At 34.6% G+C, this 20,714-nt stretch overlaps 1 protein-coding gene across 1 annotated transcript; it reads right to left on the bottom strand.

Annotated features, from left to right (window-relative positions):
* Positions 1-382: 382 nt before the first annotated feature.
* Positions 383-14,305, bottom strand: LOC112045372 (E3 ubiquitin-protein ligase MARCHF8-like). Its single transcript, XM_024081527.2, has 5 exons — positions 13,599-14,305; positions 11,961-12,071; positions 7,111-7,198; positions 3,125-3,257; positions 383-1,362 (listed from the first exon to the last, which is right to left on the bottom strand). Exons 1-5 carry the CDS (start codon positions 14,303-14,305, stop codon positions 1,154-1,156), a joined length of 1,248 nt encoding a protein of 415 aa, XP_023937295.2. The 3' UTR covers positions 383-1,153.
* Between the last annotated feature and the right edge of the window lie 6,409 nt (positions 14,306-20,714).

Raw genomic sequence — 20,714 nt, 5'->3', positions numbered from 1 at the left:
TTTAAAGAGTAATAGTTGACCAACTTAAATAATGTACCTACCTAATTGGAAATCGAAATTCCGTTGTTAAATAAAAATATTAAGTTGTCAGTAAGATAACTCAGAGTCTGTTAAAACTAGAAAGATGAGATTTGGTAAGGGTATGTATATTAATTACGCCTATAAAAGTAGTAGAAAGAAAAAAATAAAAAATAAAAATTTTGGGGTTCCTTTCCTACATGCAAAGTGAGGATGAATTATTTTTTATCGTCTATCCTATAGTGAGGGGTAAAGTTATCGGTATTTTTTTGTATTACTTTTATAGGGAGGTAAGGGATTAAAGTGCTATCATAATCTACGGAACCCTACACTGCGCGTGGCCTGACACGCACTTGGCCTGTTTTATTTTCACCTTATTTGATTGGTGATATTGTTTGATTTTATAACGATCATTATCAGAATGAAAGTGTTAACGTGGTCTCCAATACTCTGAGGTACAAGGGATTAGCATAGCAGCAGCAAGTCATTTTCCAAACTTTGGGCTTAGAATCTTTACTGAGAATTTTTTCGAACAATAAGAAAATGCTTGATATTTCATAAACCGATCCTGGAATCGAACGCAGAACCGCAGGTTGTCGTGATCAGAAGTAGTCAATACTGTAGTTTTCTCTCGTTATGTATTTTTACCTTTTCGTGAAATAAGTCATTATCTCAACCTGTAGTGCTAACGTGCGACCAATGAGATAATCTCGTGAAGAGAAATAGACAAATTTGAACCAATGGCGGTGCAACCGGAATTACCGCTATCTCTTTCATTGTATTGGGACGAAATGGATGGAACTGGGACAACTCCGTCGCCTTGTACGACATTTTGTCAATTTCTCTTCACTTGGTCGCATGTTAGCACCAGTGTAGGCATTACATGCGATCTACGACATAAGGTGACGACAAGTCGACCAATAGCGCCGAACCGTTACTCGTAATTTTATCCGACTATATTACTCGTAATATACCGCCACTCGTTTTGTTGCGTTGGGACGAAAGAGAGAGACAATTGGTCGATTTGTCGTCACGAATACTTCGTGGGCGGCATGTTACGCCTACTTGACGACTACAAGTACAAATAAAAATGCTACGAAAATAATAAAAAGACATTAAACAATACTAGATGTATTCAAACGACGTTATATCTAGGTCTCGGCACGAAAGGTACAGGGTTCGCGTCCGGGGTGAGCAACAGCTGGACGTTGACGTTGGCGCGCCGCCATCGGTTCCACATGACGTAATGGTCCTTCCACAGGAAATACACCGTCACGGAATAGCCGCACAACACTATGGCCATAAAAAAGTCCATCGCCGTCTCTGTAATACGATGCGATAGACCTGCAATAGAGAGATGTACCTACAATCATCGATATAAATCGTTAGATGCCCCCCTCCATATTAAAGAACGCTCAATATTATGTCATTACTCAAAGACGTGCACGCACATCTTATCTTAGTACGCAACAAGCGCATGCTGTGAGTGAACTTGGACCTAAAAAATATTTTACTGATTTTTCTTGTTTAATCTCTTAATTATGCCTTCGTGTTCATTTTGGAAGTGTAAAAACACAAGCTGAATCACGAATATAGAGAAAGATGTTAACTTTTATGCGTAAGTATTTGCGAAACCAATGACAATTCCGCTACGCTTCGGGGCCCATCTAACGATCTACGATCGATGCCTACAATAATCATGTTGTACTTCTTGGGTTTTGGTCTTAACAAGGTATTTATAGTGTAGGCATATTTTTGAAGCGATTAAGTTTTGACACTTGGACTTGACAGATCAAAATTTGGACTGATTTAAGACCACACTTTTTTAAAAGTTTCTATGTTGCTGCCACAGAATAAAGAATAAATCCAGAAAGAGTCTCTACAAGCAGAAGCCAGTGAAACCCATAAAAAACAATCGCGTCTCGTAGACATCCCCGCTTAAACAAACTTTTTTCACAATTTGTATTTCAAAATGTAACACTAACAACAAACTTTACGTAAATTAATATAATAATCACCAATAAACACTAAAAAATACTCCATCTTATTTCTTTACTTTATGTGAATAGTTTTTAAAAATTTAAAAACAATAGACGCCATTTTTCTTGAACAATATTGAAAATTACTGACGCGACGCTTCGTGTCGTACTGACTCAAGAATGTATTCGTTTTTGAATTTAGTATTTTGAGCGACTACGCCACCGTCGTAGTGTTCTGTGCGCTCTAACTGATTAATCTGTGATTTTAAAACACATGTTCCTTGAACATTTTTAATTAATTTTCGGTAAAGAATATAACCAGAGTTATAGGAAATACTCCCCAGCATCCTGTATAAATGATGATTATTCTATTTATTATGTAGTGTAACACGACTTTCATACAGTACCGTGTTACTCACTATTTCTATGTTGTCTGTGGTTGTATCTATGAGTCGGTCGCCATGTTTTTTTCGGAATGAAAAAGAGGAACGGCTTGTAAAAAGTAAGGTGCTTAACTGAGTGACATTATTTTTATTAATTGTGATCTACATTATTTTAGTTGATTTATTGTGAATATTAATTAATGTTAAATACTACTAAAGCATTAGTAGAGAAGTGCATAAAGAATGAATGCGTAATTAATATTAGCGATTTTAATTTTGTGAACACGAATACTGTTTGAATAAACGGTCAAATCTGTGATTGTGTTATAATGATTTTTATTTAATCTACCATTTCTGAGATGCCTTTATGATTTTTATTTAATTAACCATTTCTGAGATGCCTTTTACAGTAGTTAGGTACTATTTAAACAGCCCCCGTGGCGCAGTGGTATGCGTGGCGGATTTACAAAAACGGAGGAAAAATTGGTCCAGGTCTGGCTGGTGGGAGTCTTCGGCCGTGACTAGTTACCACCCTACCGACAAAGCCGTACCGCCAAGCGATCTAGCGTTCCGGTACGATGTCGCGTAGAAACCGAAAAGGGGTGTGGATTTTCATCCTCCTCCTAACAAGTTAGCCCTCTTCCATCTTAGACTATATCATCACTTAAGATCAGGTGACAATGTAGTCAAGGGCTAACTTGTAAAGAATAAAAAAAAAAAAAAAATAAGTAGAAGAAAACTAACCTCCACTTTTTCTAGTCGCATCGAGCTTACCAAAATTGTTACCCTCAATCACAAAGTATTGTGTGCCAACGATGCATACCGCCAGGAGGCCGGCGGTTACCGTGGACAGCAGCCAAAAAATCAAGCAATCGGACTGTGAACAGAAACATAATGTATATTATTTACTTTTTTGTTGGAGCACCTTCTTATTTAAGCCGTGGATTGGCCTCAGATTCCAGAGCTTCGAATCCGGTCCGGGGCATGCACCTCCAACTTTTTAGTTGTGTGTATTTTAAGAAATTAAATATTACGTGTCTCAAATGGTGAAGGAAAACATCGTGAGGAAATCTGCACACCAGAAAAATTCTTAATTCTCTGCCTGTGATTGTGAAGTCTGCAAAATCCGCATTGGACCAGCGTGGTGGACTATTGGCCTAACCCCGCTCATTCTGAGAGGAGACTCGAGATCAGCAGTGAGCCGTATATGGGTTTATAACGAACGAACCTTTTTATTTGATAGAATATAATTTTGCTGTCATTTGTGAGGAGAGTTCAAAGAAAGAAAAGATTAACTCAGCTGGTAAATACCATAGATTCGATAGGGAATATTGGTCATACATAAAATAGTCATTTATGCCACTGTCATGTAATGGCTAATTACGTCCAGTGGCATACAATACTTTTTCTACTACCATGATAAAAAAAAATTAAAGAATTAACATAACTTAATAAGTATTGTCAGCCACTGACGATAACTAAGCTAACGGTCGTGATCGGCATCATGGCATGCACATAGCGAGCAACACACAATCAAAATGGTTTAAAAAAATCATGATATTTAGTTCCATTTCCTTAGCTAAGAGTTATTGCGAGTAATTATTAAATATTATCAACTTTGAAGAGAAGTTAAACTTTGTTAACCCGATAAATAACTACTAGCTCACGAAATTCCAGTGATTCTCAGCGCGACCGTATTTCACTCCGTGACCACAAGAGGGCGCTGTCGCTTGTCAACTGACATTTGACGTGACAAGACACGGGCATATTGAATTTGTGTATCGCTTTTGCCGCTTATTGAATTACTTACTGTCACCGTAGAATTCACTGTAATTTATGATTTAAATAGGACAGTTATGGAAATATGTTTTGTTGACATATTATATTCAACTATGTACGCTATGTGAAAACGTAACCAATTAATATTGTACGCAAAAGCCTTATCTGGAAAGCTGGTTGATATATTTGGGTAGGTTTTTGAAGCAGGCTGAAGACTAGTCCTGTACCACTGTTTTTATAAGTTAAGATAAGTTTTTTCTGTTCAAAATATTCTTGCTCCTAAGTTTCATACCTACTAAATACTAGGACATTGAGGCAGTTAGCACACTAGCTCCATGAAAGTATAAAATCGCATTGTCACAAAAGATAGGCAACTAGAAATACCAAAATTAAGTGTTTGCAACACTTAATTTTGACACAGAACAGAACACAGAATTGTCACTAAGTGAATAAATAAACAGTCTAATGTCCAATGGCGGCGGAGTTGTCCCAGTCCCATCTCTTTCGTCGTCAACGTAATGAAAGAGATAGCGGTATTTCCGGTTGCATCGCCATTGGTTGAAAATTTTTCTATTTTTCTCAATGAGATTTTCTCGTTGGTCGCATGTTAGCGCCACTGGATTAATTTAAGCTATTTGGGCAACTGCTTTAGGTATCCCGTCTAGGAGGCGCCAGTGACGAACATACGAAAGTTAGAGTAATAAAAAACAGTTTTTTTTTAATTCTTTGTAGTTTACTGAACACTAGGGGATGATTGTTTAGGGCATCAAGTTTCTAAAAAAAAGAGTGATGCCTTGAGAAAATTGAAAAACGTAATAAATAAAAGGGAATAAGAGCAATAATTGGAAAAGTTTGAAACCTAACCTAACGAAGAAAACATTCAAAAATATTAAAACGATAATATTTAGGACGATTTATCTAAAGTGTGACGGGCCAAAGCCATAAACAAAGTGTACAGACACAAATGGCCTTTTAAAAGCGGAGGACCGATCGGATTCGTTTGGGGAAAAATTGTTACAAAAAATTTTTGGAGTGCGGACAAAAATTCGAAGACGTATTGCCGGATGGGCGGGCGCGTCGCAAATGGTACGCGAAGTATAATGGAGTGGAATGCTGTGGGCTCGTTTTTAGCTTTCTAGAGGACAACTTCCTTTCAGAAATGTAAGACTAATTATATAATATTTTTTTACTTCATCAAAAAGTTCGCCTACATGTATTGGTTTCATAGGTTATCAAAGCAGGGATGCTATAACAATCCCAATATAAAAAAAAACGATCCGCAAGCCTACTAAATCAAAATTCATAAGTTGAATAAATCTTTACAAATAAATAAAACGGGAAGTATCTATCTGTAATTTTCAATTAGTTTGTTCTGGTTTCTCCGAAACGGCTGGACTGGAGTTGATTGCAGTTTTTACTGGCTAAAAAGCTTATGTTTTAAGGAGTGGACAAAGGCTATAATTTACCTCGTGTTTCCACGGGAATGGGAGCTACGCGGGTGATATAAATATTAATGAAAATTATTAAATTAAAATATAAATAAAATAGTGTATTTGTGGGGAAAATCTAATCTAAAAACATAGCTTTTCTTGCAAAACACCCGTTGCAAGAAAAGCAATGTGGGACACATGCCGTGAATCAGCTGAAACACCTAATAAAAAAAACTATACACTTTATATAGCGGTGTATATCTGTCATAACTTTATATTATATATTTTTGTACTCCCATTTCGTAATCTACCTAATATAAAACCTCAAGCCATATCCCAAAGCTATTCATTTCTACAGGTCGTTTGGTAATATACAGTACCACACAGGTAAACCGTGCTAGATTAATTTTTATCGAGGAGGATGTTCAACGCCAATTTACTCGTACATTTTTTGTTTACCAAAGTTTGTTATTAACCAACTTCAATAGAAAAAGGAGGAGTGAGAACCTCCTCCTTTTTGCGACGCGTATGTTTTTGTTTCTTTCTTTATGTTTGTATAATGTTTGTATTTTATTGTTGTGTCAAATAACGAAGTTATGAGGTAACTTCGTTATTTGATAACCAATATTAAAAATTATTTTTTTATTTGAAAGAGTATACTTCCAGATTTCCATTTAACTTTCATAAAAATCATAACTGAATAATAAAAATAACTGAAATAAATGAATGAAGTTGCACTAATGTGGCGCTTTCGTGCACAACTTCGTCGTTTATGAACGTCGATTCTGATGATTAACTTCGTCGATTCTGATGATTATTTTTTTGTTGGAAAGAAAATGTTTCGAATGTGGTACCATGATGAGGAAACCAGGATTTGATAATGGAATCTTGGAGAAATCGATCGAGGGGAACTTTCGAAAATCAGAGGGGCGGTCAGTGCCTTTCTTTATTTTTTAAACACTTAATTTTAAACACCGGTCTTTCATTAAGTAGTAAAATGTTGTTATTGTTAAATAAAAGTATATTTTTTTCAAATCTAAAGATTAGGTTAGGTTTAGAACATAAAATCTTGGGTGCCCGGCCGGCTATAATTAAAGCCGTTTCTGAAAGAACCACAGGAAAGAACTGTCTGAAAATCCTAAAACTATGATTTAAACGTCTTGAGTTAATGCATTACTGTATTGGCACCGCCTTCAAAGTGATGAGAAGGTAGCACATACGATGTTATTTTTCGCTTTTTTGTTTATTTTTCTGATTTTGAAGTCGGTTGTATTTTTTTTATATAATTTTTAATTTCTGTTATTTCTTTTGTCATGGTTGTTGAAAAAGTATTGTATGCCATTGCACGTAATTAGCCATTGTAGCACTCATGCTGTCTATGGTGCAATCACACGTGCTACATAACTCTAACTCTCCCTCATCATCATCATCATAAGACCCTCATTACATAACTGTAGCTTATATAACTATTACCTTGGTTCCACCAAACGGCAAACGCATGGACACAACAACCATATTCACCTGTAGATGACTCCTGTTCCGTGGATTGCAGAACCACATACGCAGAGCCTGTAGCACGGTGTAGCGAGGCGTGCGGATCGCCGGGTAACTGGAAATGGAATGGATTCAATTGTTCGTACAGTACAGCCAATTGTTGGTCTATTTTTGTTTATTAATTAATATTAAAATTTGCGTAGGTGTTATTTAGAAGCACAATATTTTCATGTTGGATAGTTAAAAATTTCTTTTAAAAATATGTTTATAATTTATTTATTTTATTTATAATAATTTATAATATTATGATAGGTAAAGTTTGTGATATTGTAGGGGTAATCTCTGAAATTCTTTTGCTACTAGAAATCCACATTATTTGTGAGTGTTTTATGGGAACGGGAATGACGCTGGCGAAACCACGGGACGTCTGGTTCAACATCATCATCATTATCAACCCATATTCGGCTGACTGCTGAGCTCGAGTCTCCTCTCAGAATGAGATGGCTTAGGCCAGTAGTTCACCACGCTGGCACAATGCGGATTGGCAGACACGCAGATAATTAAGAAAATTCTGAGGTATGCAGGTCTCCTCACGATGTTTTAATTTCTTAACGTTACGTCTGTACAAAGTACAGTACAGTAAGTACAAAACAAGAGAACAAAAACGAAGCTTTCCTTTTTTTGTTAAAACACTAAGTCTAGAGCAAATACATCGTGTGTCGGATAGAAAGTACAGTTGATTACTGATAAATTAATTGATCGGCAAACTTGTACGGAAAACGTAGCCGTCTTGATGTATGGTTTCATTTAAGCTTAGCTAACGTTGTAGCCGTTACTTGCAGTCGCCGCTAGACCGAGAAAATCTAGGATCACTTAAAAGTGAAATTAAATCGACTGCCGATTTATTTTACTTGCGAGGGTTGCCTGCTTACTTAAAGTGGATTATGGAAGTAATGTTATTACAATCACACCTTCTTTTAAAATTGCCTATGTTTTTATGTACATGTACTAAATTCTCATATATATATTGACTATACACAGTCATTACTTAATTTCTTTAAATTTTTCTCTCAACGACTCTCTAGGTCCCATTTTATATATCGCACAAACAGCTCTCTTCTGCAGAACAAATATACTATCAATATCAGCAGCATTACCCCATAGTAAAATACCATATGACTGAAAGTAGCTAAAATATACTAGTCTATGCACTAAGTTATTAGCTTCAAACCAATGTACCACCTGCATGAGAGAGTTGTTTACATCGTCATAATTTATTTCTCCTCTATTAATTTTAAACATAAGTGATGTGTCATCTGCAAACAAAACTATCTTATGATTGTCCTTGTCAACATAAGGAAGGTCATTAATATAAATGAGAAAAAGAAATGGTCCTAGTATAGATCCTAGAGGAACCCCCATTTTTACAACAGACCCAGAAGACTGATTTCCGTTGATGTCTACTTTCTGAATTCTATTCATTAAATATGAACTCAGCAGGTTTAGGGAATTATCAGTGATTCCGTAGTAATGTAATTTCCTGACCAATGTTTCATGATGCACACAATCATTCTTCGTTTTATACTATGAAGTGATTAGGTGCCCAAACTGTTTTTGTTCTGCATTTTTCCTATTCAATTTCCAGTGACAACCTTGTTTCTTGGCCCTAAGTCTGCAAGTTAGTTGGGATACTCGAGCTCACTCAGACGTAATCTGTTCGATTCTGCTCCCGCAATTAGCTTGATCCGATTTATCACAGACATCCAAACGTCGGTAAAACTGGATATACTCAGATTACTTTAGTTGTAGGTATATGTGTACTGTATACATACCAGTGGCGAAGGTAGGAATATTGTAGAAGTTAACCCAAAGAAAACGAAAATCATACCGCGTAATATAGTATCTCATATATCCATATATACATAACTATTACAATCATGAATATCATCATCAACATTATGGTCCGCGCAGGCCGGGACCGGGTAGCGATGTCCCGCGTGCACGACTTCACACCCGCGCAGTCCTTCCCCCGTCGCCCGCATATCATGGGAGTGTCATCAACGAAATTGCCAAGCTATGGGCACGGTCGAAGTCTACCACCAAACAAGACCTAACTTAATTTAGAAAATATAACATACTATATTGACCCGAGCTGAGAATCGAAGATACGACCTCGAATTAACACTGTGTGTCTGAGAGGTCGTAGGTTCTCTGTTTTTCGTAGACGATGGCAATAGGTATAACTTATAAGCTATTATAGTTATAGCTTGGAATAGTCTACTAAAGCGAACGTAAAGTGCTGAGATCGTTAAAACGAGGTAGTTACAATTTCTTTTGAAAAATTAAAGTTGGAAGTACGTTCTTAAAATTGAAAACGAACGGTTAACAGCCCAGCGCCGACAACTGTTGCGACTCAACCATTAAATAAGTTTTACTAATGAATGCCGCTGGCCGAGGTTGTAAAGTCCTGGCTGGCGCAGACGGGATGCAAAGAGAGACGAATATCTTAGCATTCCGTGGATTCACCGAGCGGGTACCGGATCCATCTATGGTTGCCAACATTTCTTCAGAAAAATATAGTTTTTTTTCAGATTTACCTATAAAAAATATAGTACCTACACTTAAATAAAATATTTTAATTTATGCAATAAGCAACAAATATACATTTATTTTTAAAAAACAATATATATTTACTGTTGTTGCATTTTTCAAAATCTATTTGCGTGAAATAAAAATATTGTCTTAGGCTTTTTTACATCTAATTTTAAAATTTTTGAAAACCAAATGCTACTTTTTTTTAATTTTTTTTTTGTTTAATGCTAGACGTTATTGCATCTGTCGAAAACTAATGTTCATCAAGATTTAAAATGAAAATTTTGTTTGTATCAGTGTTGAAAATATAGTACTTTTGCGTACTATATATTACTTCAACAGTATATAGTACGCAGGCCCGAAATATAGTACAATACTATATATTATAGTACGGTTGGCAATCTTAGGTCCATCATGTGTCAGAGAGAAAACCTCTGTTCGGAGCCCGGGACTTGTGACCGACGGGTGTAGGATTAAGGAATTTCTCTAGAGCCGGTTAACACTCCCTTTATCCGCTCGTGTTGGTCTCACTGCCCAGCCTTTGGTAAAATATTCGTTCTAATAATTATAAAACTTGCTGCAGTTCCAGTGAGATCATAGTCTTTAAGAAAGGGTTTGTTGGTATTCCTCTGGCAACCTTTTTTACTTCTTATACATCTACTTCTGATGTAAGGTAAAGTAGGATAATTATTATTATCAGTTTGACACATACATATTTTTTTTTATAAAAATGTAAAAAACACAATAACAAAATGTATTGACGATGCAAAATTAACATAACGTTATAATTACTGAATAAACAAAACTTGTCTCCACTTTGACGCAGAACATAAAACACTTAAGCTGCGCTTCTGTATCCGTAGAATAGATGGATTTGGATGGATATTATTTGATTTTGATTTGATTAGGAAGCTGATTTTCGAAAGAGGATTCTTATAAATGTAAGTAGGCATATTGGATTGGATAAAACAATTCGAACATATTTTCAGAATACGTGTGTGATAATGATACAAACTAGTACTAATATAATAGGTATATAATCTGGAAAATTAAATTGAATTCAATATTGTAAAACAGTTAAAGTAGTAATAAAAATAAGTTAACCAACTTTAATAAGTTGTCAAATAGTCGCAAGTCTGCGCCATCGATACTGCTATTTGCCCCATATTATTAGCATTCATTGCAACGCAATTCAATTAATTGTCCCATTCGCAGCACGTTTTGCAAAATGAAGATAAATTTAGTGCTCATTGTACTGTTTAATTACTGAACCTGCTAATCGGCTTGCTTTATTAAATTTTGTATTAATTTAATCAATCAATTGTTATCTTATTAAAATTATAAACGCGAAAGTTTGTATGGATGTTTGTTTCCTTTTAAGCCTTAACTACTGACTCCACTTTGCTGGAATTTAAAACGAAGATAGATAATAGCCTAGATTACACATAGGCTACTTTTCATTCCGGAAAACTCCATGGTTCCCGCGGGATTTGTGATAAACTAAATTCCACGCGGGTGTCCGCTAGTACCTTATAAAGCTTTTAGTAAGATGTGAGTCACTAATTAAATAATTTATTGTATCACAAAAGTTAATAAAGGAAATAATTAACACACATCTGTGAACTCATTAGGATTCCATGTATTGTGATAATCACTTCTTTTCACTGTTGCTATTTTATTGAATAGCTTTCAATCATTATCAACCCATATTCGGCTCACTGCTGAGCTCGAGTCTCCTCTCAGAATGAGAGGGTTAAGCCAATAGTTCACTACGCTGGCCTAATGCAGATTGGCAGACTTCACACACGCAGAGAATTAAGAAAATTATCTGATGTGCAGGTTTCCTCACGATGTTTTTCTTCACAGTTTGAGACACGTGATATTTTATTTCTTAAAATGCACACAATTGTAAAGCTTTGCTTTCAGTAATACCACAGAATACATGGTAATAGCTACATTCTGGAAAATGCTAGAAATTCCAAATTCTCAGGAGATAAACATGTCAATGAGAACTTAATAAATGTATCAAGTTTCGAGTGCAAGTATATATTTTAAATTACAAGTATCAGTCATCAAAATTGTTAGAGAAATTTCTGAAGTCATAGTAACCTGAAATTTGATGTTAGCTAGTTTTTTTCAGAGTTACTTTACTTAAATTTTTTCGGAGTTGCATTACCTACTAAAATATGTCTTAGATCGTATTTTTAAAAAGACTTCATTATTGTAACTTGACCACCTTGACCTTATTATGTATACCAAAGAGTAATAATATAAAACAGAATTACCTGAAGCCGCACAGCTCGCAGTGGTTTCTGCCCACTTGATTAAGCCACCTCTGCAAACACGAGAGGTGGACGTTTGCCAGCGACCCTTTGCAATTGCAAGGCGATATTAATCTGGTGGAATATAGAGCGGGTAATAGGAATATATAGTAGAACAATTTTATTGAAGTAACATTGTATCTGATAATTATTTTCGGAGCTACAGAGATTAACAGTGGAATTCATAGACGTTGTAAGACACCCCTAGGGGATCACTCACATTCTCAAACAAATAGAGGCTATTTTCGACACTCAGCAGCTGAATGATCCCCTGGGGGTGCCCCTACTATGTCTATGAATTCCACTGTTAAAGGGTCATATTTGCGGCGCTGTCACTGATCGATAAAAACGTGTCATACTAAATATCTTGAAAGAATAACGTCGTCGCTTCGTGAGATCTTTAGATTAGGTGTTCAAATTTAATGAAAAATATCAGGTTTAATGCAAGGAAGCTAAAAATATATGCTTTTTCAACTTAATTACGTTAAAAGAGATTTTTATTTGATGTCTAATACCAGACTGGACTCGAGCCAGTTTAGAAAATATAAAATCCTGAAGTGAAATTCTTATTGATATTGGTAGGAGTATCTTAAATAATCTATCCGAAGTTCTCTTTATTATTTTAGAACGCAATTTAAAACTAATAGTGTCGTCGTATAGTAAAATATTTTGGCGATGTGCAGCGCAATTTCAAACTCATTCGGCGGGTGCTAATGAAGCTTCCGTATACAAACATGACCAGTAGGGTTGCCTCTTTCTTAAAAAAAATTAAACTAATGAGAAAACGTTTACAAAATATTTCTTCTAGGAAAAAACGAACACCGTCTTTAAATTATGAAGTACTTGTTCTTATAAACTAGAATTTCAATAAAAAAATCACTAATCAAAAATGAATATCAGGGATTTACAAGCACATCATAATTTACGTATACGATAGAAAAAATCTGAATTTTTTCTGACGTCAATTTTGGGTGGGTTGGGTTTGTAAATTTTATCTTATATTTTTCTCTAAAGACATTTCCTCAAAAATAAACAGTTTTAGTAGGTATTGAATATTCGGGCATTAATTTAATTAAATCTATAAATAGTACAGTTTGTGAGTTTATAAGATTGTAGGAGGTAATTTCTAAGTCTACTGAACTGATTTTAAAAAATCCGTTATCAATATAAAGTCACTTTATTTGTGATTGTCATAGGGAACGGGAAGGTGAAAACTATTCATAGTGTTGATTGTAAGAGCAGTTTCATCTTAAAATACAATTTATCAAATTATTTACAATTTTCCCTCATATTGTAATTACTTACTACGAAACTGCATTAATTATTTCTTTCTCATAGCAATTATAAAAGCATTTTTGTTAGCGAAATAAATTAAAGTGCTGCGTCAAAAGCCGCACCTGGAGTATAAAACAATATTTGCAAAAGCAGCTAAATAAAGTTGACAACCCTGCTAAATTTGACCATAATAATTAGGTTACGTTTGCTTCCAGTGCTATTTTGGTTTATTGCGAGATATTTTGAACAGCATATATTATGGGTACTAGGCAAATATGTAGTCAAATATATAACGATTACCGGTTACAAATAGTTAACATTCCTTACCTTTCTTTTCCTCTAGTCATACAAATTCGGCAAACATTGGAGCCGATGCTTGATAACGAATCGCGTCTTTTAACTTCCAATTCTGATATTTCCGACGCATCACCCGAAGTTTTCTTTTTCTTACTCTCTTCCGGTATCTTTGATTGCTTAGTACCATTTTTTGTGACAACAACCTCATTTACAGTACCTTTACTATTTATGAGACTTGCATTTGGAATGTTTTGCACCAAATCGTTAGCTATTGTACTAATAGCAGCATGGACACTCACACTAGAGGTTTCATTTATTCTGTTAGGTCTCGTTTTATTTAGTTTGAAACAAGAAGCCATGTACTTTTTTAGTTCATTGTATGTAATAGAATCGTCAGTTTTATTTTCGAATTTCTCTAATATCGGTATTTTAAGGTCTTCCATTTTAATGTTTTTGGGATGATTCGCTTTACAAATGCTTAAAGATGTAAGTTTCAGAGCATCAGCGACATCTTCCCTTGTTATTATTCGCCTGAAACTGTGCTCAGACTTCGATATTCCTGTTCTTAGGTTATTCTTAGGGCTGCGTGGGATTTCCCCGGGCAAGTTTATTACTCTTGAAGGACCAGCATCATTTTGAGTTTGTACGGTTGCATTGTTGATAAGTTTCTTTCCAGTAATATTGTCTTCCGGCGACTCTTTTTCTACAGTTTCTTCCAATTTTTTTTTATCATCCATTAAAGCTTGCGTTTCATTTGTGTTTTTATTTTAGTATAAATATTATTATTATAAAATAAAGTTTTATATGAATATTTCAATATTGGCAGCTACGTTTTAACAAATGTTTGTCAAAATATGCAGACTATTTTACTCCATTGTAAAAGTTTTTATATATACCCGTAGTTGCAAATATCGACGTAACCTTTGACACCTATATCTAAGGTTACGTCAATATTTGCAACTACACCACCATAGAATTATTATATGTAAATCTATGGTATTCACAAAGAGTTTTTGTTTTTTTTATTTATATATTCATTAAGCTGCTGTACCATGTAGTAAAAAAAATGTTCTCAAGCAAGCAATTCTCACCTGACTTCGTATGAATTTGTGATTTTCAGTATCCCGCAGGAATTTGGAAAATCCTTTCATAGCTAAAGCCTACGTCTTAATAACTATATCATGTATTTCAGATTTCATCTAAATATGTACAGTACTTTGAACTGTGTGTTGATGCATTGGTTACCTTTAAAGATACCAGTAAATAAAAATATATATAAATAATAATTAAAAAGAGATGTTGTATGGTTATTGTGTCTAACATAACTGACACTTATCTGATCAATATTCATTTTCTGTAATGTGTTTAAATCCAATTTAAAGGTCTTGCACATAACCACAGATTTGTGATAAAGTATCCATCGCTATCAGAACATAGATATAGCGTATCTATAGGGTAAGATTTAAAATTACCTAAGAGTATCTATGGATTTAGGTACTTCTTATATTCGTGGTATCTATGGTACACTACTATATATAATGTCAAAGCGTGTACAATACATCAAAGCTATTATCTATGCTTAATGTTATAAAGAGGTTGTAGGGGGTCAATACACTGAACCGATTTAGTAAATTCTTTCATCAATAAAAAGCCACGTTATTTGTGAGTGTCATAGGCTATATTTTATGCGCGTATTTCCACACAACAGGAACTACGCGTGTGAAACCGCGGGGCGTCTGCTAGTATCTCAAACGTAAAACAAGTATTGGTTATATGGCTACTTGAATATTTTTTAAAACACTAAAAGCGTTTAATTATTTTAACGGCACAGACTAAACCGCACCAGAGATGGCAAACCGTAAAAATTTAACAGACCGTAAAGTGGTGATTTGTTTTTTTTTACGAGTTGTAATTACTTCTCATTACCAGTCGTTAAAAGATATCGTTAATCCGTAATGTAAAAGCGACGAATTAAAAATCTGTATGAAAACAACACTTCAGTATTAATTTCAAAAATACTATTGTAAAATAAAAGAGCTGAGCCGAGAGAGCCCACTAAATATGACCTCTGCCTCCGATTCCGGAGGGTGTAGGTTCGAATCCGGTCCGGGGCATGCACTTCAAACTTTTCGGTTATGTGCATATTAAGAAATTAAATATCACGTATCTCAAACGGTGAAGTAAAAACATTGTGAGGAAACCTGCATACCTGAGATTTTTCTTAATTCTCTGTGCGTGTAAATCCTCATTGGGTCAGAGTGGTGGACTATTTGCCTTAACTATTTGCCCTCATTAGCTCTACAGTGAGCCGAATATGGGTTGATAATGATGACGATGATGAAAATAAAAGAACATATAGCTAGAAATAAACGTGGTGAAATCTTTTTCACCCTTTGATCTCTATGTTCACTTTTTGACTCTATATTTATATAAAACTAGCGGACCCGGTCAAGCTTCGCTTTGACTACTTTATCTACTCCCACCCTACACATACCCTACCCTACTACCCTACTCCTATCCTATCCATACCCTACCGGTATCCCTACCCTACCCCTACACTAACGTCAATCACTTGTTTTGCCTAGAACTTCTCCACTATACTAATAGCATTAACAACTGAGTCTTAGGGCCATAAATCATTTCTCTATATCTATCTCGCTTGCACTTATGGGTCTTATGGAGCCGTCTAGTGAAGGGTGTAACAATGAAAGACATATTATCGATAAGTAAAGTTTATTATCGTATCTTGTTCACAAAATTAAAAAAATTAACAATATTTGATTTAATATAATACATATTTCATATTATATAATTATTAACTAAATAAAATTAATCTTCATCTGAGTCTTCATCATCAGAATCTTCGTCTTCTGCCAAATTTATTATATATTAGTATCCATAGTGCGCAACGAGTAACACATGAATGTATTTATTTAATTGCAGTAAACACATTTATAGCAAAAAAAATACGCAATGCAATTACATTAGAAACCGACCAATCAGAATCGTCCAAATCATTATTGACTCATCATTAGCACGTGCGCAGGTAGCCGTTTATCGATAATTAGGGTGCGCAGGTAGGCGCGCTGCACATTCCTATCTTTTTTGACTTTTATGACCGGACGACTCAGATGATAATGCGCATACTATAACATTTGAACTTTATACGAGTAGTATGGTATTAAAGTTTTGTTCCGAAAAATCGTGGTTGAAACAGAATTTCAAACGAATGAAGTCGCAGGTGCACGCTAGTATTATATAGAATAGTACTTTTAAACCTCAAAAAGTCAATTAATCGTTTGTTTCATTCTATAAGCAGTTTCCTAGACCGCACACTCTTAGTTACTAAAATAACATTACAATTCGTTTTAAAAATAACATTGCAATTCGTTTTAAAAATAACATTACAATTGGGTACTTTTTTTAAGTTGGTGGACTTTTAATGACTCTTAACTCTGTAAATAAAATAAATTATTATTTTATTTATTTTATTTAAATCTTTAAATAGCAGTTAGCTGTTATAGTTTTCCTTGTAATTTCATTACTTTATCCTTTTTTTATGAATTTATTCACGTATCAAAAAACAACCATCTATTTGGTAGAGGGGGGACTAAACCCGCTAAGCCGCGGTCAGACAAAAGGAAAGACGAACATGGTTCTTTGGACTATTAGGGTTCCTTGTGGAACTTAAAAAGCGAGTTCTAAATTCTTTAACATTTTCAACGCCAAGTTTAAATATTTAAACGTCAGCGGAAAACCATTTTAGTTAATTAATATATTAACTGTATACCAATTTATAAGCCTCGCACATTTATATACACATTATTATTAAATAAAATTTAATTAAATAGTTAATTATTTTCTTCCGTTCCGTCGACATTTTTCCTTCCGCGGCCGCAATTTGCGAAATGTGCTGTGCGCATGAAAATATTTTTGAGGCAATAATTAAGTCAACACTTAACATTTCCTTTTTAGCAAGCGAAATATTTTAATTAGTTTGTCCGAACTCACGGCACGACCCGCGTGTAAAAGTGCGGTTAATGCTATGCAACAGAGTGCCAGAAATATAATATAAATTTGAATTATAAATAAAATCTATACTATCTATACTAATATTATAAAGCTAAGTTTGTTTGTTTGATTGAACGCGCTAATCTAAGGAACTACTGGTTCGATTTAAAAAAATATTTCAGTGTTAGATAGCCCATTTATCGAGGAAGGCTATAGGCTATATATTATCCCCGTATTCTTACGGGAACGGGAACCACGCGGGTGAAACCGCGCGGCGTCAGCTAGTGTAATATAAAATTCAAATTTATTGCAATATTTTGTAATTTTTCGCGAAAACATGACGAAGATATAGGGGCTACAGGAGAGCTATTCTGTAACGATGTTTTGTATAACTCGAATCGAATCACCTCTATCTTTCTCTTTCTATAGTATCAATATTCTAAGGTTTACATTTTTTATTTACTCTAATATTTCGTTTAAAGGTATTGTTATTACAAGCCTCAGCATAAATGTTTATGGTAAAATTAATTTGATTTTGTGATGTAGTTGAAATTCGTTAGTCGATTCCATATGCATGCATATGCAGCCAGCATATTTTGATTCTAATTACTACGACTGGCTTTTGTATATTATTAGTCCTTCCATTATTCGTATCAATACAATAAAAATATAACAGTTCTGTGTGTACACGATTGCCGGTGTGCTTATGTATGCTTGCCGGTGAATCTGTGAAGTACTGTGTGAACAGTGTGAGTGTCAGTCGACCCCCCATTAGGTCGACCAATTACGGAAAGTAGAAAAGCTGGATGCAAGCAGCTCAAGATTCGGGCGTTTGAAATGTCTTAAAAAGACCTATATAACAAGAGCATCCATTGGCAGATATGATCTCAGAAGTTCGTAAGTTGGTTCTGTAAGAGGTGTAACAGAAAATAGGAAAGTGATCTTTGTGTTCTGTTGCATAAACCCGTCCAGGGTAACGGCTCGATGACTTTTTGACAACGCCGGGCGGTGTGCTGCGGTATAATTTGTAATTAAAGGCCCAGGTGTTTTCAGCTTTGTCCTGCAGTTTTCTGCTTCACATACACCGCGTTTGTTACGGGATTGTGAAGGGCTTTCCTTAAATTTGCTAATTATACAAAAGGACACCCTAATTATAATATGATTATTACGCGTTACAGTGTATTTACAAATTAATTGGTTTTGAAATTCTACAGAAAAGCAGGTGTTATTTTTCCGGAATTTGTTATGTAATTGGATAATATAACGTCGCTTGGAAGAATACGATATCAGAATAAACTGTTAGAGAAGATATTCACAAGAAGATATTGCATATTAAAATAATAATAAAAGTTATTATAGGTATTATTTGGAATAAATTCCATGAATATACTTAAAATTCAGTTTCAATTTTCCTGAAAATTTGAGGACATCATGTGTTTTTCATACGATTATAATATTAATATGTTGTTTCGTAATATTATAAACGAATAAATTGAATGCGTTATTAATTGCATGAGTTCGAACATTTCTATTAAAATAAGGTTTTATTTAGTGAAAAATAACAGTTATTTTTATTTCCATTACCATACAGGAGACGAGCGTGATTTCGTTAGTAGCTAGGTACGAACAATAATCGAGTTTTCGACGACGGAAAATGTATTTCCCTCTGAGACATCATGGCCTGCTCGTGGAAATGTATTGAAATTGATTTTATCTGGAGTGTAAAAGAGAAATGGTATGTTGTTACTGTACACATTAATGACATTAAAAGTTAGGTATGATGTGCGTTATTTTATTTATTTATAGCTGATGCCGCGTGGTTCCCGTTCCCGTAGAAATACGGGGATAATGTATAGCCTATAGCCTTCCTCGATAAATGGGCTACCTAACACTGAAAGAATTTTTCAAATCGGACCAGTAGTTCCCGAGGTTAGCGCGTTCAATCAAACAAACAAACAAACAAACAAACAAACAAACAAACTCTTCCGCTTTATAATATTAGTATAGATTGAGTTAATTATATACAATCACTTGAGTTATTCTAATAAAAATGCCATTAAAATAGCCTAATAGTTATTTATCAGATTGCAAAGCCAGGTCATTCTCCTTATCCAAGCAACTAACTGTTTCTGTTTAACCTAAACAAAACAAGTTAAAACTAAAGAAATATACTCGTAAAATAAAAGTTATACTTTTAAAACAAGCTCTTACATAAATTAACTTATAATTGAATAGTATATAATAAAAAAATAATGAACCCCACTGTCTAACCTGCTCGCAGTCATCTAGACCCTAGTCATCCGCCTCGCGTATTTTGTATAGCGATTAAAAAATAACGTTTTTCTAACTGTAGGTTTTTTTTAATATAGCGATGATATACTATTTTGAAATCCTCTTGATGAACCCTTGAATTTGATACCCATATCGCAATATTCGAAAAAAAAAATAATTTTTTTACACCTTAAGTCTATAGCGTCTCATAGTCGTCGTGTTGTTTTTTTTTTACTTCACTTATGTAAGAACACTTGGGTTATTAAGACAAAGCTAACGATATCTTTATTACGTAAATATGTTCATCGGTTTGGAAGATATGAAGTAATGAACAATATTATATACCTACATACATACATATATACCAAATTTGCGTCTATATATAACCTTTTTTGCAGTCGAGTAAAACGAGTCAATTAATATTAAAGGATCAATTACGAGTATTTTCAAAAAAATTAAAATTACCTACTCTCATTTCAATTTTGTAAAAGGGTTTCTTAAATCAGTTCCAACTTACTAATTGTTGGGTAAGCCAATAAACGAAGCAGCGATGCTCAAATTACCATAGAATCTAAGACAATTGGGGCTTTTATTAAATGCAAAGTGTTAGTGCTTGTTAAGTTGGCTACAGTCCAAAATTGAAGGCGATCCTGCGCTACTATAGCTTGTTTGAACTTTACTAAATATAAAACTAGCGGACGCCTCGCGGATTCACTCGCGTAGTATCCGTTTCCGGGGCAATACGGCGGTAACATATAGACTTCGACATTCACAAATAACGTGGATTTGTAATCGTAAAAGAATTTTGAAAATCGGTCTAGTAGATCCGGAGCTTACCCTCTACAACCTCACAAATCTCTTTAT

This window comes from Bicyclus anynana, chromosome 2 (assembly GCF_947172395.1).
Source record: "Bicyclus anynana chromosome 2, ilBicAnyn1.1, whole genome shotgun sequence".
NCBI lineage: Eukaryota > Metazoa > Arthropoda > Insecta > Lepidoptera > Nymphalidae > Bicyclus > Bicyclus anynana.
The sequence above is the reverse complement of the archived record's forward strand: the minus strand, read 5'-3'. Positions and strand labels throughout refer to the sequence as shown.

Excerpts from the sequence above, each read along its gene's own strand:
- LOC112045372 (XM_024081527.2), bottom strand. The coding sequence starts at position 14,305 with ATGGATGATAAAAAAAAATTGGAAGAAACTGTAGAAAAAGAGTCGCCG. Across the intron at positions 7,199-11,960 it reads TGCGAGCTGTGCGGCTTCAG|TTACCCGGCGATCCGCACGC; the intron begins GTAATTCTGTTT and ends TTCCATTTCCAG. Across the intron at positions 1,363-3,124 it reads TGCGACTAGAAAAAGTGGAG|GTCTATCGCATCGTATTACA; the intron begins GTTAGTTTTCTT and ends TCTCTATTGCAG.